Source organism: Salvelinus fontinalis, chromosome 32 (genome assembly GCF_029448725.1).
Source record: "Salvelinus fontinalis isolate EN_2023a chromosome 32, ASM2944872v1, whole genome shotgun sequence".
NCBI lineage: Eukaryota > Metazoa > Chordata > Actinopteri > Salmoniformes > Salmonidae > Salvelinus > Salvelinus fontinalis.
Window position 1 is genome coordinate 27073569 of NC_074696.1, and position 26937 is coordinate 27100505.

The 26937-nt window shown below is 46.5% G+C and overlaps 1 protein-coding gene across 1 annotated transcript in view; it reads left to right on the plus strand.

Annotated features, from left to right (window-relative positions):
• Positions 1-26937, plus strand: part of LOC129831003 (thrombospondin type-1 domain-containing protein 7A-like) — a 214181-nt gene that overhangs the window by 71321 nt on the left and 115923 nt on the right. The window contains exons 2-3 of the mRNA XM_055893960.1: positions 11605-12652; positions 14602-14850. Of these exons, the coding sequence (XP_055749935.1) occupies positions 11605-12652; positions 14602-14850 (1297 nt within the window). The remainder of the gene's footprint in view (positions 1-11604; positions 12653-14601; positions 14851-26937) is intronic.

Consider the following 26937-nt stretch of genomic DNA (forward strand, 5'->3'; position numbering starts at 1 on the left):
GGGACTACCAGCTCTCTGTAACCTGGAGGGCAACTAGTGGGTCCGTCTCCTCTATACCATTTATGACAATGTCTGTATTTCCAGATTCTTTATTGAAGTCTTGATGAAGGCAGATGACTAAGACCTTGTATATTCCTGGATGAGATAGTAAAAGCTTTGTGTTCCATAGTGTCTAGTGTTGTTATTGTGTGGTTTAGGCACGGACCATCACAGTAGGTGTGAGCAGAGCATGTTGAGCATCTGATACATAACTCTTAGGTCGCAGGATGGGGCTTGGGCGGGTGTAATAGTGGGGGTTCTCTCTCTCTCTCTCTACATATATATATACACTGCTCAAAAAAATAAAGGGAACACTTAAACAACACAATGTAACTCCAAGTCAATCACACTTCTGTGAAATCAAACTGTCCACTTAGGAAGCAACACTGATTGACAATAATTTTCACATGCTGTTGTGCAAATGGAATAGACAAAAGGTGGAAATTATAGGCATTTAGCAAGACACCCCCAATAAATGAGTGATTCTGCAGGTGGTGACCACATACAACTTCTCAGTTCCTATGCTTCCTGGCTGATGTTTTGTTCACTTTTGAATGCTGGCGGAGCTCTCACTCTAGTGGTAGCATGAGACGGAGTCTACAACCCACACAAGTGGCTCAGGTAGTGCAGTTCATCCAGGATGGCACATCAATGCGAGCTGTGGCAAAAAGGTTTGCTGTGTCTGTCAGCGTAGTGTCCAGAGCATGGAGGCGCTACCAGGAGACAGGCCAGTATATCAGGAGACGTGGAGGAGGCCGTAGGAGGGCAACAACCCAGCAGCAGGACCGCTACCTCCGCCTTTGTGCAAGGAGGTGCACTGCCAGCGCCCTGCAAAATGACCTCCAGCAGGCCACAAATGTGCATGTGTCAGCATATGGTCTCACAAGGGGTCTGAGGATCTCATCTCGGTACCTATTGGCAGTCAGGCTACCTCTGGCGAGCACATGGAGGGCTGTGCGGCCCCACAAAGAAATGCCACCCCACACCATGACTGACCCATCGCCAAACCGGTCATGCTGGAGGATGTTGCAGGCAGCAGAACGTTCTCCACGGCGTCTCCAGACTCTGTCACATGTGCTCATGTGCTCAGTGTGAACCTGCTTTCATCTGTGAAGAGCACAGGGCGCCAGTGGTGAACTTGCCAATCTTGGTGTTCTCTGGCAAATGCCAAACGTCCTGCACGGTGTTGGGCTGTAAGCACAACCCCCACCTGTGGACGTCGGGCCCTCATACCACCCTCATGGAGTCTGTTTCTGACCGTTTGAGCAGACACATGCACATTTGTGGCCTGCTGGAGGTCATTTTGCAGGGCTCTGGCAGTGCACCTCCTTGCACAAAGGTGGAGGTAGCGGTCCTGCTGCTGGGTTGTATATATATATATATATATCTTTCTCCCTGCACAACCCCTCTCCCACACTAACTATACAGTACCTCCCCACCCCCCATCTCTCTGTGAGTGTATGTCCCATGTTTCTCAGCCAGATCCAATCATGTTAGCCTTTCCACTCTCTGGCCCAGCCTGACTAATGCCTGACTAATGCCTTTTCATGTAAAGGGCAGATTTCTCCAACGACTCACCTTGCTATCTCTTCTCTCTGTGGCAGTGGATCAAGGGCCTCCTTTTTCCTTTCCTCCAGTCACGCTCCCTCTCTCTCTCTCTCTCCCTCTCCAACCCTCCCTCCCTGTATCCTTCTCTCTCCCTCTCCAACCCTCCCTCCCTGTATCCTTCTCTCTCCCTCTCCAACCCTCCCTCCCTGTATCCTTCTCTCTCTCTCTCTCTCTCCAACCCTCCCTCCCTGTATCCTTCTCTCTCTCTCTCTCTCTCCCTCTCCAACCCTCCCTCCCTGTATCCTTCTCTCTCTCTCTCTCTCCAACCCTCCCTCCCTGTATCCTTCTCTCTCCCTCTCCAACCCTCCCTCCCTGTATCCTTCTCTCTCTCTTTCTATCTCCAACCCTCCCTCCCTGTATCCTTCTCTCTCTCTCTCTCTCTCTCCCTCTCCAACCCTCCCTCCCTGTATCCTTCTCTCTCTCTCCCTCTCCAACCCTCCCTCCCTGTATCCTCCATCTCTCTCTCTCCCTCTCCAACCTTCCCTCCCTGTATCCTTCTCTCTCTCTCCCTCTCCAACCTTCCCTCCCTGTATCCTTCTCTCTCGCTTTCTATCTCCAACCCTCCCTCCCTGTATCCTTCTCTCTCTCTCTCCCTCTCCAACCTTCCCTCCCTGTATCCTTCTCTCTCTCTCCCTCTCCAACCTTCCCTCCCTGTATCCTTCTCTCTCGCTTTCTATCTCCAACCCTCCCTCCCTGTATCCTTCTCTCTCTCTCTCCCTCTCCAACCTTCCCTCCCTGTATCCTTCTCTCTCTCTCTCTCTCTATCTCCAACCTTCCCTCCCTGTATCCTTCTCTCTCTCTCTCCCTCTCCAACCTTCCCTCCCTGTATCCTTCTCTCTCTCTCTCTTTCTATCTCCAACCCTCCCTCCCTGTATCCTTCTCTCTCTCTCTCTCCAACCCTCCCTCCCTGTATCCTTCTCTCTCCCTCTCCAACCCTCCCTCCCTGTATCCTTCTCTCTCTCTCTCTCTCTCTCCAACCCTCCCTCCCTGTATCCTTCTCTCTCTCTTTCTATCTCCAACCCTCCCTCCCTGTATCCTTCTCTCTCTCTCTCTCTCCAACCCTCCCTCCCTGTATCCTTCTCTCACTCTTTCTATCTCCAACCTTCCCTCCCTGTATCCTTCTCTCTCTCTCTCTCTCTCTCTCCAACCCTCCCTCCCTGTTTCCTTCTCTCTCTCTCCCACTCCAACCCTCCCTCCCTGTATCCTTCTCTCTCTCTCCCACTCCTACCTTCCCTCCCTGTATCCTTCTCTCTCTCTCTCTCTCTCTCCAACCCTCCCTCCCTGTATCCTTCTCTCTCTCTCCCTCTCCAACCTTCCCTCCCTGTATCCTTCTCTCTCTCTCTCTCTCCAACCTTCCCTCTCTCTCTCTCTCTCTCTCTCTCTCTCTCTCTCTCTCTCTCTCTCTCTCTCTCTCTCTCTCTCTCTCTCTCCAACCCTCCCTCCCTGTATCCCTCTCTCTCTCTTTCTATCTCCAACCCTCCCTCCCTGTATCCTTCTCTCTCTCTCCCACTCCAACCTTCCCTCCCTGTATCCTTCTCTCTCTCTTTCGCTGTCTCCAACCCTCCCTCCCTGTATCCATCTCTCCATCTCTCCATCTCTCCATCTCTCCATCTCTCTCCCTCTCCCTCTCCCTCTCCCTCTCTCTCTCTCTCTCTCTCTCCCTCTCTCTCTCTCTCTCTCTCCTCTCTCTCTCTCTCTCTCTCTCTCTCTCTCTCTCTCTCTCTCTCTCTCTCTCACTCTCTCTCTCTCTCTCACTCTCTCTCTCTCCCTCCTTCTCTCTCTCCCTCCATCTCTCTCTCTTTCTCTCTCCTTCCCTCTCTCCCTGCATCCTCCTTTCTCCATTTCTCTCTTTTCATCGCTTCCAGCATACTCCCTCAGGATGGATAATTCTCACTTCTGATCAACTTCAGTATGTTGCAAACCCATGGGTAGCCTGGTAAGATCTTACAACACCACGGCTGTCCCTACACTCTGTGTCCCTTCTTATTTACTGCTCACACTCATAGACGACCCATCTGTCATATCAAATGTTGTTTGTTTCTTCTCTCTTGCCGTAGTTAATTGTTTTTGATACGCCCGTCGGCAATCATTATTCAGCCGCAAATAAATCAACATGGACAACCTTGATTTAGTGTGGGGAGGCCATTAAAAGTGTGTGTGTGTCTTTCACCTTGAAGTCATACCCCCCATACACACACACTAATTAATATTTTACCACAGGATCAATGTTGCTCTGTGTAGTTTGTTTCTGCTGCCACAACTCTCTGGTGAAAATGCAACCATTCTATTGGACAAGGAATGCAATATGTATTCAATCCTAATTGCCTCTGTTTTTAAGTTGCATGTGTTTCCAACATAGAGCCCCAAGCTGTAGTAACACATTGTGAGGAGGACAGGGGACAACCCCCTCCCCACCTCTTTTGGTTCTATATTCTGGTGAGTGGAAGGACAAAGGATACATTTTCAACATCTGGGATGTGTATGGGAAGAAGGGGGGTTGTTTTTAGGTGTGTGCGTGCGTCCGTGCGTGCGTGTGTGTGTGTGTGTGAGGAAGGGAGGGAGGGAGGTAGTGGTAGCAGTTGGGGGTACTGTTAGGGACACAAACAGTGGCCTCATTGTACACATCAGCTCCAGCTGTGTCTGTGTGTGTGTGCCCCTCTCTCTGTCTCCCTCAGTAGGGTTGTAAAGTTCTTTGTGCCTGGCCCCAGTCAGCCTCTGTTATGGGGGAGCAATGAGAGATGGGCATTCGGCAACAGTAATCACACACACACGCACACACGCACGCGCACGCACACACACACACACACACACACACACACACACACACACACACACACACACACACACACACACACACACACACACACACACACACACACACACACACACACACACACACACACACACACACACACCATCATGAAGCAGATAGATACCCTTCCTCCAGCAAGGACAGCTCAATGCAGTTTCCATTCAGCCCACAGTGGAAGACCTGGTTTAGGTGACTGCCAGATGAATACTGTAGTTCTTCTGTATGTGTGTATGTGTGTGTGTGTGTTTGTGTTTGTGTGTGTGTTTGTGTGTGTTTGTGATTGCCCTGGAAGAACGATGAACCGGGGATGTAGAATTCAATGAGGATTTGTTCTTGACACAAATACACTTTAGTATTTAGTGAAATAGTGAAATTGCAAAAATGTCAAATTGAGAGGAGAATGTGTCACCCGTGTGTGCTTGCGTGGGTGTCGTTGCGTGGGTGTGCCAGCGTGGGTGGGTGGTGGTTTGTAATGAACACTCTGAAATCACTGTAGATAACTCTGCTCCTATCTCTGATCTCCTCCACTGTGCTGCTGCATATTTATTATGATATCTGCTTCCTGCTTCCTGCTCCAGCGAAGCATTCACAGGAAATCAGCTCCCTCTCAAATGCACATTAAGGGTGTGTGGTCACGTGTGCATGTGTGTGTGAGTGTATGTTTGTGCATGTGTGTTCATGTGTGCATGGTTTTGAGAGTGTGTGTTCCTGTAACTGTTTGCAGAATAATAATGTGTTTTCTGAAGGTTTATGAATCCACCACATGTCAGTATGGGGAACATGTCTGACAACCACTAACTAACAACAATGTTTTCCTCAACCCCAGCCCTTAACAAGCACCTGCACCCACTGGCTGTGTCACACGCTGTACACACACAGATGTGCATAATGAATGCAGTGAGGGGCAGCCACATAGAGAGTGAGAAGAGGAGCTAGTTGTTCGTCATCTTCCCATTTCTCTCTCTCTGAGCCTATCGGCGACCAGCGGCACAGTTCCCCACATGTTTCCCTTCAGCTGGGCTTCCGGAGGATCAACCAGCCTATTATTTATATATGCAGACAATATGATTCAGGCGGTTTGTTGATATTGCTGAGAGTGCCTCCACTTTACCTCTCAAGCACACTGCAGCTGGAATGTCTGCTTGGATGTCCGACAAAGTGATATACCTGCGTCTCTGAGAGATGAGACCTTAGCTGTCTCTGATTTGAGGAAGAGCACTCAAACTCAACTCTGGACCTCGAAGCCATTTCTACTGCCTGTTTTCATTGTTCCCTTCTAATCAGGATCTGATTTAGACCTGGCACACCAGGTGGGTGCAATGAATGATCAGGTAGGACAGAAAACCAGCAGGCTCCAATCCTCGTAGGGTCAGAGTTGAAAAACCCCTGCTATAAAGGCTGCTCATCATCATTAGTAGCTAATCTTAATCTTAGTCAATCCCTGTAATGATTTAAGAATAAAGTACATGCAAATGCGATTGCACAGTACTTTGTGATGTCAGTGGGAGTTTCAACAAATTATGTTTTGCCCAAAAGAGCATTTTGTACACTTCTGTAATCGCTATGTCGACCAAGTTGAAGTAATGGCTCTTTATTTGTTCTCTATTGCCCGGGGATGATTTCCCACCATACACACATCAAAAGAGTCAAGAGTTCATCCAGAAATCATCCCCCAAACATGTCATAGTTGTCTTCCAGTGCTCCGTGCAGATCTCGTTTTCCACCAAACTGTCCGCAAAGGCTGAAAAGGGAGTATGGGTTATCAAGCGTCTTTCTCACCCAGGTCTGTGTGATACTACACAAGTCTGTGTTAAGATAGAGCCAGCCCTGTGTCTCTACTGGTCCAAAGAGCCACTCTGCCATGCAGCACAACATTGTTAAGGAGCCATGTAATGTACCTCTTTCTAAAAGGGAAGAGATCTCCTACTCGGACTGGTTTATGAAAGATACATGACCAGTAATCTGAGTGACTGGTGACATGACTACGGTCTCTCGCTCATAAACTAGGCAACTCCATTCAGACTGATTGTCCTGTCTGCATGCCTGTCTGGGATGCCTACTCGGGTGGTCACTCAGATGTTATTGCACAATTCTTTTTGGGTCGGATTTCCGGACATATATTCAGCCTATTTCTGATGGAACTATGCTTAACCTGTGTCCACGAAACCACGATTTAGAAACAATGTCTGGTGGTGATATTTTTACTGATGCCCGACACAAACGCTTTGCAACATGCGGTCATGAAGTTCAAATGTTGCCACCTAACAGACAACCCTGGACGACCTGTAGACAAAGAGAACGAGACGATTTCCTTTTCTTACATCTACACACTCCCCCTTTTCATTTAATCGTTCCTGCTGGAGATAAAAGAGCTGAATCACTGTGGGTGGAACGACCACCGCTCAGACACCAAGTGACCTGGAAGTAGGTCACTCAACTACAGAAGGTCATCTCAGAAATAACTAATTGAAAGAACGAGAGAGAGAGAGACAGAGAAAGAGGGCGGGAGAGAGAGGGGGAGAGGAAGGGACAGGGAGAGAAAGAGAAATACACTTGCTCCTCTAGGATATTGGAGAAAGATCTGAGCTTGTCTACAGTCTCTACCATTTTGGCAGACGTTTCTGTCCAATGAGACTGTTTCTGGCATAGGGAGACTAATTCCTGCGGACTCATTGGTACTAATTTCTCAGTTTTGCTTTAGGGTCGGGAAGATATTCCTTGTTTCCCTTTTTATGGGAAACAAGCAATATCTGAATCTGAATTTGATTCTAAATTTCCGGTCTTTGTCATAGATGTGTGTTCAACATATGAATACAGATTGACTAGCATGATAGGGGTCCCCATTTTCCCAATCTTCTCCATCCAAATCCTATGGTGACACACACACACACACACACACACACACACACACACACACACACACACACACACACACACACACACACACACACACACACACACACACACACACACACACACACACACACACACACACACACACACACACACACACAGCGCCTCCATCCAAACCCTCTGTTGGGACGCAACACGTCACATTGCTTTCTATTTCCTTGGTAAATGCCAACACCTGCCCTCTGCCAGGCACCATGGGAGAGAGGGATAGGCAGAGGAGTGGGCGGCAGGTAGGCTAGTGGTTAAGAGCATTGGGTCTAACCAAAAGGCTGCTGGTTCAAATCCCGGGCAGACGACATGAAAAATCTGCCGAAGTGCCCTTGAGCAAGTCACGTAACCCTAATTAAACCTGTAAGTTGCGTTGGATAAGAGAATCTGCTAAATGACTAAGATGAAAGACACATGAAAGAATGATCCCATTATTGGTAAAATATTTTAGCTGGCAAGAAAGCAACTGAGGAAATGCATGGGGCAAACTTTCTTTCTCTCTTTCCCTTCTCTCTTTTCTCTTTTTCTCTTTCCTTCCCCTTCTTTCTCTTTCTCTCTCTCTCTACCTCTCATTCCCTCTCTCTCCTCTTCCCCCCAGTCTCTCCCCTCCTGTGGCAGCACCATGAGACGAGGGCCTCGGTTCTGACAGATACTAAATAGATCACATCATTATCTTATCAGTGAATAACAGGGTGTTGAGACACCAGCATTAAAGCCTGTTACAGCCTGTCTCCAAAGCCAGAAAAACATCACTTATTTCCCTCAAAAGATGACCTTCTCCCTCCTATCGATTCAAAGCTGTCTGCAGAGAGAGGGGGATTTGATTAAAACAAATAAATAAAACACGGATTGTAATTGACTTGTCTGGTGATACAAAAGACGACAATGTTGCAGGAAAATAACTGTTGAGGGTAACGACTAGGGTGTGTGAGCATCATAGGGAAATGTCATTTAACAGTATTAGAGTTGTGTTGTGTGTTACTGGAGAGGGATAGAGGCACAGAGCTAAGTCGCTAACAGTCGTCTCACTGGTGTGCATGTGTGTGTCTGTGTGTGTGTGTGGTGATGCTGGGGAAGATGAGTGTACTTGTAGTGCCCAATAGGTCTATGGATCTAAGGACTGGTACATGGCCCAATTATTGGCCAAGGAGAGCCAGACCACTCTCATCATCACCCATCTCTCTTCAAAGTAGGCCTCTATCCCTCTCCCCCCATCTCGCTCTCCCTGTTTCAGTCTTTCACCTTTCACACTAACCGGCAATCGCTCACATTCCCAACTTCTCTTCTCCTCCTTCCTTCCTTCCTTCCTTCCTTCCTTCCTTCCTTCCTTCCTTCCTTCCTTCCGTCCTTCCGTCCTTCCGTCCTTCCGTCCTTCCTTCCTCTTTCTTATGACTTGTTCTGTATTAGAAAGAGTGGTGGGTCCCCGTGGGTGGGTGTTCTAAGGGGGTTTGAGGAGAGGGGGCTGAGGGATGTGTCACACCCCTCGTGCTCCTCCTCTACGTTGATAGAGGGCCGTTAGTTCCTCCTGGCTCCTCTCAGTGTGGGACAGGGGACGCAGGTGTGTGTGTGCATATGTGGTTGTGTGATGGAGGGAAGCAGGCCAATTTGAGCTGTTTTCTCCCTCTCACTCCCACTCTCTGTCATACTGTGGATAACCATATCACCCACTAACATGTTCATTAATTACCATGAACACCTGCAGAGAGGAGAGCCTTTCAATCCAAAACCTCACCCAGACTCACACACACACACACACACACACACACACACACACACACACACACACACACACACACACACACACACACACACACACACACACACACACACACACACACACACCCTTCCCCTGGGGGGGCTAACATGTCACAGCTGTAACATGTTCTTGTTTAGAGAATAGAGTGCTGGGAATGCTTAGCCCCCCTAGCTAATCAAATGCCTCTTGTCCTTTCTCTCAATTATGAAAATCAATTTATTTATGGAAAGGTTGGTCAATCGTGCTTTTCCCTCACTTGCTAGCAGGGAGTATGCTAGATTGGCAGCCACAAAAGGTGTATGTGTGTGTGTGTGTGTGTGAGCGACAGGGCTATTTCTTATGTTGGAGGCAGTTTCTCACGAGGTGTTATTGAGCTGTATTGACCGGGCCTCTCTCCCTGCTGCTAAGGGCTAATTCAGGCTCTATTCCTTCTGCTGACATTTTCATCACCATGGCTCTGCTTTATGGAGTCAAGGCATAAAGCACTGCTTAAAACAGCCCCTGTCCTCTGTTCTCGGACCGCTCTCCTCTCCTCTCCTCTCCTCTCCTCTCCTCTCCTCTCCTCTCCCATCTCCTCTCTACTCTCCTCTCCCATCTCCTCTCTACTCTCCTCTCCTCTCCTGTCCCATCTCCTCTCTCTTCTCCCATATCCCCTCAGCCCTGCTGTCAGGCAGATAAAGTGGCCTACATTGGAATTGTGTTATATAGTCTTCCCTGGTAAGAAACATTCTTGTAGCATTGTGGGAGAACGGATGCTTGGTTGAATCTGATTTTCACGAAGCCAGTCAAGAGGATTGTGAAGCCAGTGAAGCTTTTAATTCATGGAGAGTTCCCCTGTGTTGAACCTTAGTCCATCATATGCAGACATAAACAAATAGGGAAAATGTATGAATATCTTGAGGGAAATTATTATTCATGTCATCTGGAAGTTAAATGACAAAACTAGGTTGACTTTCCCTTGCCTGGCCGCAGATCTGTTGTGCCTACTCCTCTGTCTGATGTTATGCCTTGTTACACAGCAATAACTGATCTGGGACCAGGATACAGTGAACCCCTAGGCTGTGTCCTTTTTCCGGCAGCCGGCACTCCTCTCCTCCTTGGATCTGGTTAGATAGCTCACTGGGACACCAGAGAGATGGGGGAGAGACAGAGGGAGAGACGGGGTTGGATGGGAGAGTCCGTGGTAGTTTGTTTAGCTAGGAGGAGGATTCCTCTGACCTCTGACCCACTTCTGTGATTCAGATTCATCTGAGCAGCTTTCCCTCTCACATAGTAAGCTACGTAGGTTCTCCTTCCCCTCCCTCAGCCCACAGAGAGAGGCAGGCGGCCCAGGCCAGCAGTAACACTGCAAACTGCTCAATCCAACAACATAAAACAGGCAGAGCTCAATCCAGGGAAGGGCCCTCTACACCGCTATTCCTCACTGATAGAATAGCAGGGCTGTCCTTCAGCACCACAAGATGGCCCACATTGCAGCGATCCCTATCCAGCCAGAGATTGGCAGAGCTATCCTTTCAGCACCGCAAACACAAGCACATCAGCACTGTTGTTGTCATGGGCTGGTTGTACCATTATTAGAAGTCCTGCTTATCCTTCATGCAGAATTGATTGATTGATTGATGGACTGTTTATGCTAGAATATGCCAGGGTAGGTAATTCCTCACTGACCTCCCTCCTCACTGTACCTTAATCTTCTACATTTCCTGGGAATATTGATTCTGTCAGTAATTCTGCCCTGGTTCTGGGCTCTGTGAGCTCTGTGAACTTTGGGCTCTGGGCTCTAGGCTCTGTGGGCTCTGGGCTCTGTGGGCTCTGGGATCTTTGTCTGCCTCTCCTGTACTTACTTGGCGTTTTATGTTCTGAGGGTATGTTTACCTCTAGACTTTTAATTGCATTCCCATAAATCCTAGAGGAAGGAAGTGCAATCAGAAAATTGCACTTGGCATAGTGATTTATGCGGCGTGATTTGTGTTTGTTTGTGTGTGTGTGTGTGCGGGTGGGATTTAGGGCTTGAGCGAAGGCGTTATTTATCAGGAAGTACTTATTCCTCCTCACAAGGAACTTTGGTTGTTTGTGTTGGATGTGTAAATACATTACAGTTCTGTTGTCCTGAGAAGCACTTCAGAAACTGACTGATAGTCCTCTGGTATAGAAGCGCTAGAGAGCTTGGTCTTCTGGGCTTTAAGGGGCTTTGATTCATAGGAAAGTCATATGAAGAGATGATGCAAATTCCTTATCAACTGCCCTCCAACTTTTTATCAAAATCAATGTCAAGTCTTGAACGGTAACATTTAGATTAAGTTTTACACAGATGGGCGTGTCATTTTGTAGCTATTAAGAACTGTCCAGTAAAGTTCTAATCTGACAGATAGGAGCTGAGTTTCTTCTACATGATGCTTTCCATTTGGATAATATTATGACTAACTGCTCTGATAGTTAATCCTTCAGCTGAACTCCCTGTGACCTCTGTGGCTCTCTGTTTCCTCAGGTCCATGGGGCCGGTGTATGGGCAGCGAGTGTGGCCCAGGGGGCAGCCAGAGCCGGGCAGTGTGGTGCGCCCACTCTGAAGGCTGGACCACTCTTCACACCAACTGTGACCAGGCAGAGCGCCCGGAGAACCAGCAGAGCTGCTTCCACGTATGTGACTGGCACAAAGACCTGTACGACTGGCAGTTGGGCGCCTGGAACCAGTGTGTGCCCGTGTCCATGCGGAGCACTGGGGCACTCCAGCGGCCAGCCGTATGTACCCGCGGCGAGGAGGGCATCCAGACACGCGAGGTGGGCTGCGTCCAGAAAGCAGATGGCGTGCCCGCGGAGGATGCAGCGATTTGTGAATATTTTGAGCCCAAGCCCAGGCTGGAGCAGGCCTGTCTGATCCCGTGCCCGCGGGACTGTGTGGTCTCCCAGTTCACCCCATGGACTTCCTGTTCGAAAACGTGCGGCATGGGTCTTCAGAATCGTGTCCGTTTTGTCCTGGCGCCGCCTCTGTTCGGGGGCTCGGCCTGCCCTAACCTGACAGAGTTCCAGACGTGTCAGCCAGGTCCCTGCGTTGGCCCAGAGAGTCTCTATAGTCTAAGGGTGGGGTCCTGGGGTCCCTGCTCTGTACCCCTCCCTCGCACGGCCAGGCAGGCTCCCACCCTTACTCACGGTAAAGATGTGGCTCTCCCTCGCCGGCTTCGCAAGGGCAGAGAGGGTAAAGAGGGTAAAGAGGGCAGCGAGGTTCCCACCCCACGCCAGCCTCGACTGAGCAAAGAAGAAAGGATGAAAAGAAAGGAGGAAAGAAAGGAGGGTAGAAAAGGAAGACAGGCAGCCAAAGAAGGACGCAGGAAGAACAAGGAAAGAGTCAAGGAGAGGGTGAGGGAGCGGGTGAGGGCGAGGGGGAGGGTGAAAGACCCAGAGACCAAAGAGCTGATAAAAAATAAGAGGACCAGGAACAGACAGAACCGACAGGGAGGGAAGTTCTGGGACCTGCAGGTTGGTTACCAGACCCGGGAGGTGACCTGTGTTCACAGGAGCGGCAACACTGACGCACTGAGGTCAGTCTCCCTTATAGTTTATAGTCTTACTGTATGCATCACAACTACCTCATGATGACTGTCTCATCCATTTCTCACCAGTGTCTCTGATATCATTTTCTATGTTCCATTGTTTCCCCATTACATAGAGGTGACTTAGGGATGCATCTCTCTGTGTGTTATAGAAAGACATTATTACTGGCAGCACACGATTCACAGTCAGCGCTGAAAGATTTACAAGAGCCTAAAGTGTTCTGTGTTCTGCAGTACTAACAGTCACACACGATGAAGTCATCATTGGCAAAAATGCTGCCTTTGGAGATGTTTTTTTGTAGCATTAATCCACAATAGTCCTGCAGTTTATTAATATTCATCTAACGGCTTGTTTACTTTGCATTTAAAATATTTTTGGCCAGTTTTTTGCAACCTCTTCTCCTAAAAATCTCAGAAAGTAGAGCTGTGTTTTTTTGTTTGTCTCTGAAGTGAGGGTTCAGTCAATGGAGTCTGCAGTGTCTATGTTTTGTATCATATTTTCATTGACATTTATTCTTTGTTTAACCAAAGAACTTGTCGTCTTTCAAAGAAGCAATTGGAGTTTTTTACGGTGTGAAGTTAGTTTCAAAGCTTCAGATTTACCGTAACCTCCAACTGAAAGCATTGTGATATTCAGCGATTAATATATAGTATGTATTAATAAAGAGATACGAGGATAAACAGCATTCTTGTTTTTGCGCCTCAACATAGCGTAATATTCATAGAAAACCAATATTTATTCAGTGAGATCAACTATGAGAGTTGAATCGATGATGAGTAGAAGTGTCTTGGCTTCCTTCCATTCTGCTGTACTCAACCGTGTCCCTGGGATCCAACAGACGATGGGAGCCCTCAACCATAACATCTATGAAATGGTCAGAGGATCAAACCGCTGTCCCTTTCCGTTAACCATCATCCTGCGTCATGTCCATTTTTCTATGGGTGGCCATCTAACTACATCCACATACTGTAGCACGGTCCTTCATTCATATTACAGAAATAGCTGGGTGGTGGTGGTCAAGACGTGTTTTATTGAATGTCTCCATTCCATTCTACTCAGGTGCACATGCTTTCTAAAAGGCATTGTTCCTCTTTGCTGAGATGTGAAATGCATGTCTGTTCCAATTCTGTCTCTGAGGAACGGGGTGGCTGTTATGGTGACCACTTAACACGAATAGATCTCTCCCACTTTCTTAAAGGGATATGAATGCTTTAGCGCATCTTGAAAGAAAAAGAAAATGGGCGTCCATAGGGAGATGCTCAGAGAAAATCATAAATGATTAAAATGATGGGATAACAACTTGTATTATATTCCCGTATCTTTAAGTAGAATATATATTATATCTCTATGATCTAGGTCTATCCTAGGATTAATGTTGAGACATTTCTCCTCTATAATGAGTAGTAATGTTGAGGTATTTTAGTTTTTTAGGAGCTACTCATAGCATCTACCACAGATGTTGAACTGAAACCCCCAAAGAGGCTTATCTGATCTGATACTGACCATCTACCAACCACATTGTTGGCCAGAGGCCAAGGATCAAGTGTGTTTACTGTTATATAAGCTCTGAAATATATCTGGTGGGAATGTATTCCATCTCACTTCATTTAACATTGGTTATTGTTTATTATGATGTTTATCTGTCTGTAAGCTAAGGAAATCTATAATTGTATATTTGGGTCCTATTTCAGATTTACATTGCTTTGGGTGAGAGGATCTGCTAAATGACTACAATGCTAAATTAATATGTAGGTTTGTAGAAAAGGTACTTTACAAATTCAGAATGAGTTCAAGGGGTTTGAAGCTGTGGTGTTCCTGAATCGGATTTTGCAAACAAGTTTGGCCTTATTAGGACACCTTGCCTCATTCCTTTGACCAAACACCTTCACTGATTTCTTTGAACCTAATTAATGAACGCCTTGTCTCTTCTCTCCAGCCTGTGTTCTCGGGAGTCCCTACCAGTGACATACCAGGCCTGCGTACTGGCCAAGGACTGTGAGGTGAGCGACTGGACCGACTGGTCGCCCTGCTCCAAGGACTGCTACGAGCTCAACGGGCCCACGGGTGAGCGCACACGCACACGCCGGGTACACCAGTTCCCGGTGGGAGAAGGGGAGGAGTGCCCCGAACTGGAGGAGAAGGAACCCTGCACCCCTCAGGGAGAAGGGGTACCCCCCTGCATTGCGTAAGTACTCTATCACCCAACGTTTGAAAAATATGTGTGATTTCAAGGTCTTATATGGATGTCTACGTTTTTGCACGAACAGTATATCAATTGTGTAGTTTGTATACTCACATTGGAAAACGTAAAAATGTCAGCAAATCAATGATTGCAGATGGTTAATTGAACTGCACTTCTACTCTGCAGGCTGGCTGACCATTACAGTTACTCCCTTTCTAAAGTGTACTATGGGTAAGCCGCCTGTCTGCATCCCTAAATAGCTTTGCTGACAAAAGAAATAAACACTTAATGCATCAGACACTCAGCCAGACAGGCCTGGTCTGTCTCTAACACGAAATGCATATGTGCATACAGGAAATGGTTTGTTTCTGTGTGTTAAGTGATCAAGGCCATGCGGCCGGAACGTTGGCTGGTTGCTGTAATGACTGTGTAGCTAACCATCTAACACAACAGCAGCAGTAGGACTAAGAGCACTGGGGAGTTATCAGTAGGGGGAGGAGCCACAATAACAACCCCACTACTATTGGTCTGTTGTAACGACCTGGGTGTCGGGGGGTGTGAAATCAGACGCAGGAATACAGCAGAGCTTCAATACGGTGATCTTTAATGCCCAACCGGCAAACCAAAATGTCCAACACGGACTTACTGGGTGTCATAAACACCTGTCTACAAACACGGGAGACAAACCCAGTACACAATACAATAAACCACTCCCGAAATCCAAAGCTACAGACGAACAATCCCGCACAAAGAAGCATACAGGCTGGTTGACTAATAAAGCCACACTAATTACCAATTACCTCAAACCAGGGGATACAAATAAACACATAAGGAGGGGGAGGAAAAAGAGTCAGTGGCAGCTAGTAGGCCGGTGACGACGACCGCCGAGCGCCACCCGAACGGGAAGGAGAGCCTGCCTCGGTTGAAGTCGTGACATCTGTGGGTTGTTTGGTGTCTGCTGGCTTATTATCCACACCTGAGTGGTGTCATTAATCTGATGACTGTTATTTATTTAATCCACTAACTATGTTTAATCGTTACCTGATTAAATTAAAAACGTACTCATTAGGAATTTGGAGCAACACGGAAGAGGTTGTTTAAAACCTGTTTTACATGAAATGCGTGCCCAGAGTAAACTGCCTGCTACTCTGTCCCAGATGCTAATATATGCATATCATTAGTAGTATTGGATGGAAAACACTCTGAAGTTTCTAAAACTGTTTGAATGATGTCTGTGAGTATAACAGAACTCATATGGCAGGCGAAAACCTGAGAAAAATCCAACCAGGAAGTGGGAAATCTGAGGTTTGTAGTTTTTCAAAGCTTGGCCTACCAAATACACAGCGTCTACGGGGTTAAGTTCCTAAGACTTCCACTAGATGTCAACCGTCTTTAGAAACTTGTTTCAGGCTTCTGCTATAAAGGAGGGGGGAATGGGAGCTGAATGAGTCAGTGGTCTGGCAGAGTGTCTCAGGCTCGTGACGCGCGTTCCCGACAGAGTTAGCTCTCGTTCCAATGCTTTGCTACAGATGATGGAATTCTCCGGTTGGAATATTATTGATGATTTATGTTAAAAACATCCTAAAGATTGATTCCATACATCGTTTGATATGTTTCTACGACCTGTAACGAAACTTTCCGAGTTTTTGTCTGGACCTAGTGCTCATGAAGATGGATTACTGGGCTGAACACGCTAACAACTAGTGGCTATTTGGACATAAATGATGGACTTTATGGAACTTTATAGAACAAATCAGTCATTTATTGTCGAACTGGGATTCCTGGGAGTGCATTCTGAAGAAGATCATCAAAGGTAAGGGAATATTTATCATGTTATTTCTAACTTCTGTTGACTCCAACATGGCGGAAATGTCTTTGGCTGGATTTGGCTGGATTGGGCTCTGAGCGCCGTACTCAGATTATGCTTTTTGCGTAAAGTTTTTTTGAAATCTGACACAGTGGTTGCATTAAGGAGAAGTCTATCTTTAATTCTGTGAATAACACTTGTATCTTTTATCGATGTTTATTATGAGTATTTCTGGGATTTCTGTGGCTATCTGCAAGATCACCGGATGTTTTGGTATCAAACATTACTGCACGTAACGCGCCAATGTAAACTGAGATTTTTGGATGTAAATATGCACATTATCGAACAAAACCTACATGCATTGTGTATCATGATGTCCTATGAGTGTCATCTGATGAAGATCATCAAAGGTTAGTGATTCATTTTATCTACATTTCTGCTTTTTGTGACTCCTATCTTTGGCTGGAAAATGGCTGTGTGGTTTTTTGACTTGGCTCTGAACTAACATAATCATATGTTGTGCTTTCGCTTTTTTGAAATCGGACACGATGTGTATCTTTCATTTGCTGTATTGGACTTGTTAATGTGTAAAAGTTACATATTTCTGAAAAATATTTTTGAATTTCCTGCGCTGCCTTTTCAGCGGAATGTTGTTGAGGGGTTCCGCTAGCGGAGTTACCATCTCCCGAATTAAGCTCTGTAAGGTCTATTACATCGATAAACAGTCATCTTATTAATCATTACCTCTTATCATATCATCATCATTCTGAACAGTCATAACCTCATGCATCTGCAAAAACCCCAGCCTTACTCATGATTCAGTACTACACAGTTGGTTTCATTATTTATTTACTAGCTAACTAAAAAATAACAGGAGAACATACACACTTAATACATGAGACAAAGGTCCCTAGCGGGATTTTACAATATGGCTTTTACATAACGACATGGAGATAGAGAGAGAGAAAAATACACTTATCGTCAACTAATTTCAGAACTATTCTCACGTTAATCATATAGTTTGCACACGAACCGCCGACTGTTTGGAATAAGAAATCATGAATGTATTTACGTGTTCGTGCCTTTGTTCGTCGTGTAGTCCTGAACAGAACTACACATTTCACTCTGTGGCATTCACTCCAGAAGCTGCTTATTTGAAGATAAGGTAGCTGTGCTGATGGTTCCAGTGGGGTGATGAGAATAGCGTACTACGGTGATTTGACAAGAGTAGTATGTTGGTTTGAAGAGTTTGAGATATTTGACTCAGGACAGCTATTCAGCTGTGTACCAGTGATTGTCTGAGAGGGGAGTTTGTTTTCCTCTTCCTCCTTGTGTTGATTATTCAGCTCGCCGTCTCTCTGGTCTAATGGAAGGTGAGTTTATTTCTTACATCGTGTTGAGGTTCCAACCATTTCAAACATGTGGCCTCACGTTTCCTGGCCTGATGTTAATTTCATTACCAAGCCTTTCTATGCATGCTGTCCAAAAAGGATGGTTCCATCAGTCTGACACGCTCTCAGACCTCACTCGGGGTGTGGCTAATTACTTATGCACAGCTTATAGGTGATAGGTTCTCTTATACCTCCTAAAATCACATTCCTATCTTAACCTCTCTTGGGTATGTGGGACGTTAGCATCCCACCTCTTCAACAGCCAGTGACACTGCTGGGCGCCAAATTCAAATACAGAAATACTCATTATAGATATTCAGAAAACAAAACATATTTTACATAGGTTTAAAGATGAAGGTCTTGTGAATCCAACCACAGTGTCAGATTTTAAAAATGCTTTACGGCGAAAGCATACCTTACGATTATTTGAGAACATAGCCCACTAGACAATTCATTACAAACAGTAACCAGCCAAGTAGAACAGAGTCAGAGTCAGAAATAGAGATAAAATGAATCCCTTACCTTTGATGATCTTCATATGGTTGCAGTCAGCAGACATTCATTTACTCAAAAATGTTTCTTTTGTTCGATAAAGTCTCTTTATATACAAAAACCTCAGTTTTGTTCGCGCGTTTTCTTCAGTAATCCACAGGCTCAAACGCAGTCAAAACAGGAAGACAAAAAAAAATCCAAATTGTATGCGTAATGTTCATAGAAACATGCCAAACGATGTTTATATTCAAGCCTCAGGTTGTTTTTAGCCTAAATAATCAATAATATTTCAACCGGACAATAACGTTGTCAATTTAAAAGGTAAACAAGAATTGCTCTCTCTCTCTGTCGAGCGCATGAAAAAGCTCTTTAGCGACACATTAGTGTCCAGTCATTCCGAATGCTCTTATTCCCTAATTTTTCAGAATACAAGCCTGAAACTATTTCTAAAGACTGTTGGCATCTAGTGGAAGGCATAGAAACTGCAGTTTGAGTCCTAAGTCAATGGATACTGTAATGGCATTGAATAGAAAACTACAAAACCATGACAAAAACTACTTCCTGAATGGATTTTTCCCAGGTTTTTGCCTGCCAAATCAGTTCTGTTATATTCACAGACACTATTTTAACAGTTTTGGAAACTTTAGCGTGTTTTCTATCCAAATCCACCAGTTATATGCATATCATATCTTCTGGGCCCGAGAAGCAGGCAGTTTAAATTGGGCATGCATTTCATCTAAAATTCCGAATGCTGCCCCCTACCCTAGTGAAGTTAAGAAAAAAAAAATCTTACTTTTTCATATTATATGCACGTCGTATTGGAAGGAAACTTTACAGATAAAATGGAAAAACTTTCAAAGTTACAGTGTTTCATCCATACAGTTTTAAATGACATTACAAAATTAAAAGCAATATTACATTCGTTTTCCATAGCTCCACACTGACCATTCCCCATATTCTTATGTTAGAAATATTGATCCAGTATCCACTTTTGACCATCTTAGCGTTTAAGAGGCAAAACTGTCTGTGAAACAAAGCCATTCCTTTGGTTACTAAAGAGCCCCCCTTCTCCTGTAATTTACAACAGGGTGTGAAGTGTCAAAACGTCCCAGTTCCCTCCTTTGTGGGTGAGAGAAGGTCTGGTTTATTTTTTTAAATTTAACCTTTATTTAACTAGGCAAGTCAGTGAAGAACAAATGTTTATTTACAATCACGGTCTACCCCGGCCAAACCCTAACCCAGACGACACAATTGTGTGCCACCCTATGGGACTCCCAATCACGGCCGGTTGTGGAACAGCCTGGAATCGAACCAGGGTCTGTAGTGACAGTCATGACAGTGGGTACAAACCACAGCCCGAAGGGGGAGAATGGAGGCGGGAGGGAGAGGCTCATTGTGTGGGTCGACGGTGTGGTGTGATGAGAGGGTAGGGGGGACAGTGTGGTGCTGATGAGAGGGTGGGGTCGACGGTTTGAGGGGGCATGTGGAAAGAGATGGAGAGAGATTGGAGAAATGGGAAAGGGGGAAAATGGGGATGTGATTGGGTAGTGTGTTAGTTGATGCAGTGATGGGGGCATATAGGGAGAGATAGAGAGATTGGGGGAGGCGATAAGGGGGAGATGGGTTTGGCTCAGTGTATGGGGTGATGGTGCCATACAAGAGGGGCGCATATATAGAGAGAGAGAGAATTAGGAGGGAGGCGGTAAGGGGGAGATGGGTTTGGCTCAGTGTGTGGGGCGATGGTGCCATGGAAGAGGGGGACATATAAGGAGAGATGGAGAGGAAAGAAACGGCCCAGCGTTTGGCTTATTGCCAGTGATGGAGGAAATGATTAATGGAGTGTCTGGGAAAAAGTCAGTTGGTCCGTGCAGTGTCTTATCTGATCCTCCCTCCGCACACACACACACACACACACACACACACACACACACACACACACACACACACACACACACACACACACACACACACACACACACACACACACACACACACACACACACACACACACACACACACACACACACACACACACACACACACACACACACAGATGGGCGTGTTGACACACCATCACTTTCACACCCGGCAGGCAGTCCTGAGCTGTGATGGCATGCGTGTCCTTTAAATTACTCCCCCCCAACCTGTACAACGCAATGTGGAACTACACTCCCCTGGTGCGTAGAGGAAGGTATTTCCTCAATTTCCACTGTTTAGACCTCTAGTCTGTTTGAGTCTTTTGACCTGCAGTTGCTAACAAGCTAAGACCGTCGCCGGAGGTTCCGGACCGCAGACCGTCACTGGAGGTTCCGGACCGCCGACCGTCGCTGGAGGTTCCAGACCATGGACCGTCGCAGGATGTTCCAGACCGTGGACCGTCTCAGGATGTTCCGGACCGTGGACCGTCTCAGGAGGTTACGGACCGTGGACCGTCTCAGGAGGTTACGGACCGTGGACCGTCGTAGGAGGTTCCGGACTGTGGACCGTCGTTGGTGGTTCCGGACTGAGGACCGTCTTCGGAGGTTCCGGACTGTGAAACGTCGCCGGAAGCTCTGGTCTGGGAACTGTCGGCGGAAGCTCTGGACTGGGAACTGTCGCCGGAAACTCTGGACTGTGAACTGTCGCCAGAAGCTTGGTGCGTGGGACTGGCACTGGTGGTACCGGGCTGGTGACACGCACCTCAGGACGAGCGCGAAGAGCAGGCACAGGATGTACTGGACTGTGGAGGCGCATTGGAAGCCTAATGCATGGGACCAGTACAGGTGGCACCGGGCTGGTGACACGCACCTCAGGGCGAGTGCGGGGAGGAGGCACAGGACGTACTGGACTGTGGAGGCGCACTGGAGGCCTGATGCGTGGTGCCGGTACAGGTGTCACCGGGCTGGTGACACGCACCTCAGGGTGAGTGCGAGGAGCAGGTACAGGACTTACTGGACTGGGGCCACACACTCCAAGGAGAGTGTGAGGAGCAGGTACAGGAAGTACCTGACTGGGAAGGCACACTTCAGGGAGAGTGCAAGGAGCAGGAACAGGACGTGCCGGGCTGTGGAGGCGCACTGGAGACACGGTGCGTAGAACCGGCACACATTGTTCCGGAACGATGACACTCTTCACATGGTGAGTACGAGGAGTTGGCACAGGACGTACTGGGCTGTGAAGGCGCACTGGAGACCGGGTGCGTATATCCGGCATCAATTGTGCCGGAACATTAACACACTTCTCAGGACGAGTACGGAGAGCTGACTTTGAGAGGTGGCTTTAAATTGTTCACACGTTCCTTAGGGCAAATGCTGTGCATCCTCCACCAATTCAATAACTCTCTCATTTCTCTCTCCTCCACATTCTCCCTCAACTCACTGACAGTCTCTGGTTCACTCCCCTTAACTTTCGCCGCCCACTCTTTGCTCAATCTGTCCCAATTTTCCTCCTCAGTCTCTGACTCACCTCTCAGCGTCTCCGACCACTCCATGTGCCCCTACCCCCAAAATATTTGGGCTGTCTTTTGGGCTTGCGTCGTGGCCGCGAACCCCGGTGTCGTTGTTGTTGCTCCCTCGCTGCTTCCGCCTGCTTCCATGGAAGGCTTCTGTCTCCTGCCATAATTTCTTCCCACGTCCAGGATGTCCTCCACTCCTGGCTTTCCTCCTGGGCACGCTGCTTGGTCCGTTGTTTGTGGGATCTTCTGTCACGATCGTTATAATGAGTGGACCAAAGCCCAGTGTGATCTGGGTTCCACATCCTTTTATTTCTAGAAGAAACTCACTGCCAAAACAAAAACAATAAATCTCAAAACAAAACGTGAAGCTAACAATAGTGCAAACAGGCAACTATACATAGTCAAGATCCCACAAAGCACAAAGGGGAAATTGCTGCCTAAATATGATCCCCAATCAGAGACAACGACAAACAGCTGCCTCTGATTGGGAACAATACCTGGCCAACATAGACACATAATCACCTAGATGACCCACCCTAGTCACACCCCGACCTAACCAACATAGAGAATAAAAAGCTCTCTATGGTCAGGGCGTGACATATGGACCATATCTCCCAGGTGCCTCGTTGTCCCACAACCTCGTCATTCTCTGTTGAAGAGAAAAGGCCTTTATAACAAAGCCATAATACAATTTGCCATGGTTGCATTTGAGCAGAGGCGTTTTAAGGATTTCCACATGTTTCTTTTGGGGGGGGGGGGGGGGCTTTTAAAAAATGCATTTCATGCAATTCTACCTGCTTTACATGAAAGAATACATTAGCTGAGTCTTTTTTAATCCCACACAAATTGCCAAAATGAGAAGCAACTTTGACACTGACAAATTGAATTCAAACAATAGCCCAGGCCAATGAAGCGACACATAGATTGTGCAATATTAGGAGGAAATATATATAGTAGTGTGTATACGTACAATTGAAGTCAGAAGTTTACATACACTTCGGGTGGAGTCATTAAAACATGTTTTTCAACCACTCCACAAATTTCTTGTTCACAAACTATAGTTTTGGCAAGTCGATTAGGACATCTACTTTGCGCATGACACAAGTCATTTTTTACAACAATCGTTTACAGATTATTTCACTTATAATTCACTGTATTACAAGTCCAGTGGGTCAGAAGTTTACATACACTATGTTGACTGTGCCTTTAAACAGCTTGGAAAATTCCAGAAAATGATGTCATGGATTTAAAAGCTTCTGACAGGCTAATTGACATAATTTGAGTCAATTTGAGGTGTGCCTGTGGATGTATTTCAAGGCCTACCTTCAAACTCAGTGCCTCTTTGCTTGACATCATGGGAAAATCAAAAGAAATCAGCCAAGACCTCAGAAAAAAAATGTAGACCTCCACAAGTCTGGTTCATCCTTGGGAGCAATTTCCAAATGCCTGAAGGTACCACGTTCATCTGTACAAACAATAGTATGGAAGTATAAACACCATGGGACCACGCAGGAAGGAGACGCGTTCTGTCTCCTAGAGATGAACGTACTTTGGTTCAAAAAGTGCAAATCAATCCCAAAACAACAGCAATGGACCTTGTGAAGATGCTGGAGGAAACAGGTACAAAAGTATCTATATCTACAGTTAAACGACATAACCTGAAAGGCCGCTCAGCAAGGAAGAAGCCACTGCTCCAAAACCGCCATAAAAAAGCCAGACTACAGTTTGCGACTGCACATGGCGACAAAGATCGGACTTTTTGGAGAAATATCCTCTGGTCTGATGAAAAAAAAATAGAACTGTTTGGCCATAATTACCATCGTTATGTTTGGAGGAAAAAGGGGGAGGCTTGCAAGCCGAAGAACACCATCCCAACCGTGAAGGAAGGGGGTGGCAGCATCATGTTGTGGGGGTGCTTTGCTGCAGGAGGGACTGGTGCACTTCACAAAATAGATGGCATCATGAGGCAGGAAAATTATGTGGCAATATTGAAGCAACATCTCAAAACATCAGTCAGGAAATTAAAACTTGGTCGCAAATAGGTCTTCCAAATGGACAATGACCCAAGGCATACTTCCAAAGTTGCTGCAAAATGACTTAAGGACAACAAAGTTAAGGTATTGGAGTGACAATCACAAATCCCTGACCACAATCCTATAGAAATGTGTGGGCAGAACTGCAAAAGCGTGTGCGAGCAAGGATGCCTACAAACCTGACTCGGTTACACTAGCTGTGTCAGGAGGAATGGGCTGAAATTCACCCAACTTATTGTGGGAAGCTTGTGGAAGGCTACCCGAAACGTTTGACCAAAGTTAAACAATTTAAAGGCAATGCTACCAAATACTAATTGAGTGTATGCAAACTTCTGACCCACTGCGAATGTGATGAAAGAAATTAAAGCTGAAGTAAATCATTCTCTCTACTATTATTCTGACATTTCACATTCTTAAAATAAGTTGGTGATCCTAACTGACCTAAGATAGGGAATTTTTACTCGGATTTAATGTCAGGAATTGTGAAAAACTGAGTTTAAATGTATTTGGCTAAGGTGTATGTAAACTTTCGACTTCAACTATATATATATATATATATATATATATATACACACTCACCACATGAGCAAAAGTATGTGGACGCCGGATCGTCGAACATCTCCTTCCAAAATAATGGGAATGAATATAGAGTTGGTCCCCCCTTTGATGCTATAACAGCCTCCACTCTTCTGGGAAGGGTTTCCACTAGATTTTTTATTTTTTTATTTCGCCTTTATTTAACTAGGCAAGTCAGTAAAGAACAAATTCTCATTTACAACGATGGCCTGCCCCTGAACATGGCAGTGGGTCTTGTCAGCTTGGGGATTCGATCTAGGAACCTTTCGGTTACTGGCGCAACACACTAACCACAAGGCTACCTGCCGCTGCTACATGCTTCTGTTGGAACATTGCTGTGAGGACTTGCTTCCATTCAGCCACAGGAGCATTAGTAAGGTCGGACACTGATGTTGGTCGATTAGGCCTGGCTCGCAGTTGGCATTCCAATGCATCCCAAAGGTGTTGATGGGGTTGAGGTCAGGGCTCTGTGCAGGCAAGTTCTTCCACACTGATCTCGACAAATCATTTCTCTATGGATCTTTGTGCACAGGAGCATTGTCATGTTGAAACAGTAAAGGGCCTCCTGGCATCCGCCAAACCCAGATTCGGCCGTCAGACTTCCAGATGGTGAAGCCTGATTCATCACCAAAGATATTGTGTTTCCGCTGCTCCAGAGTCCATTGGCGGCGACCTTTGCACCAGTCCAGCTGACGCTTGGCATTGCGCATAGTGATCTTAGCTTTGTGTGCGGCTGTTCGGCCTTGGAAACCCATTTCATGAAGCTCCCAACGATCAGTTATTGTGCTGACGTTGCTTCCAGAGGCAGTTTGGAACTCGGTAGTGAGTGTGCAACCGAGGACAGACGATTTTTACGAGCTACGCTTTTCAGCACTCGGTGGTCCTGTTGTGTGAGCTTGTGTGGCCTAACATTTCGCAGCTGAGCCATTGTTGCACTTAGACATTTCCACTCCACAATAACAGCACTTAGAGTTGACCACTCTAAGTTTTGGTACAAAGTATATGTTATGGTGTGTGGTGCATTTTTCTGTCATGATTTAGGTCCACTAGTAGAATCTATGGGAAGGCACATTGAAGCTGTTCTGGCAGCTCGTGGTGGCCTAACACCCTTTTAAGACACTTTACTTTGGTGTTTCCTTTATTTTGGCAGTTACCTGTGTGTACTTGTGATAAAACTTAATCCACAGTTATTTGTTAGAAACTTTTGAACCTCTGTGGCTAAATTATGCTCTCTGGTATATTTCCAACATTGAGAGTAGGCTCCTGTGGTTGGATTTTTTTTGCCTCTTGGGCCCCCTACACCCTGACTCACACAATAGACCAGTCATATATTTTTATTATGCAGTTTATTTTAGATTTTTTATTAATCAGTTTCCCAATCAAGGCAGAGGCCCCAAGTTACCCATGTGGGCCCCCCTACCTCCTCTCCTCCCCCATCTGACGATCAGCAAATCAGCAGCAGGCTGTCTGCACTCATAGAGATGGGGCTTATGATTCCTCTTGTGGTTGGCGGTTGCAGTAATAAAAATACAAAATACACTGCTCAAAAAAATAAAGGGAACACTTAAACAACACAATGTAACTCCAAGTCAATCACACTTCTGTGAAATCAAACTGTCCACTTAGGAAGCAACACTGATTGACAATAAATTTCACATGCTGTTGTGCAAATGGAATAGACAACAGGTGGAAATTATAGGCAATTAGCAAGACACCCCCAATAAAGGAGTGGTTCTGCAGGTGGTGACCACAGACCACTTCTCAATTCCTATGCTTCCTTGCTGATGTTTTGGTCACTTTTGAATGCTGGCGGTGGTTTCACTCTAGCGGTAGCATGAGACGGAGTCTACAACCCACACAAGTGGCTCAGGTAGTGCAGCTCATCCAGGATGGCACATCAATGCGAGCTGTGGCAAGAAGGTTTGCTGTGTCTGTCAGCGTAGGGTCCAGAGCATGGAGGCGCTACCAGGAGACAGGCTAGTACATCAGGAGACGTGGAGGAGGCCGTAGGAGGGCAACAACCCAGCAGCAGGACCGCTACCTCCGCCTTTGTGCAAGGAGGAGCAGGAGGAGCACTGCCAGAGCCCTGCAAAATGACCTCCAGCAGGCCACAAATGTGCATGTGTCTGCTCAAATGGTCAGAAACAGACTCCATGAGGGTGGTATGAGGGCCCAACGTCCACAGGTGGGGGTTGTGCTTACAGCCCAACACCGTGCAGGACGTTTGGCATTTGCCAGAGAACACCAGATTGGCAAATTCGCCACTGGCGCCCTGTGCTCTTCACAGATGAAAGCAGGTTCACACTGAGCACATGTGATAGACGTGACAGAGTCTGGAGACGCCGTGGAGAACGTTCT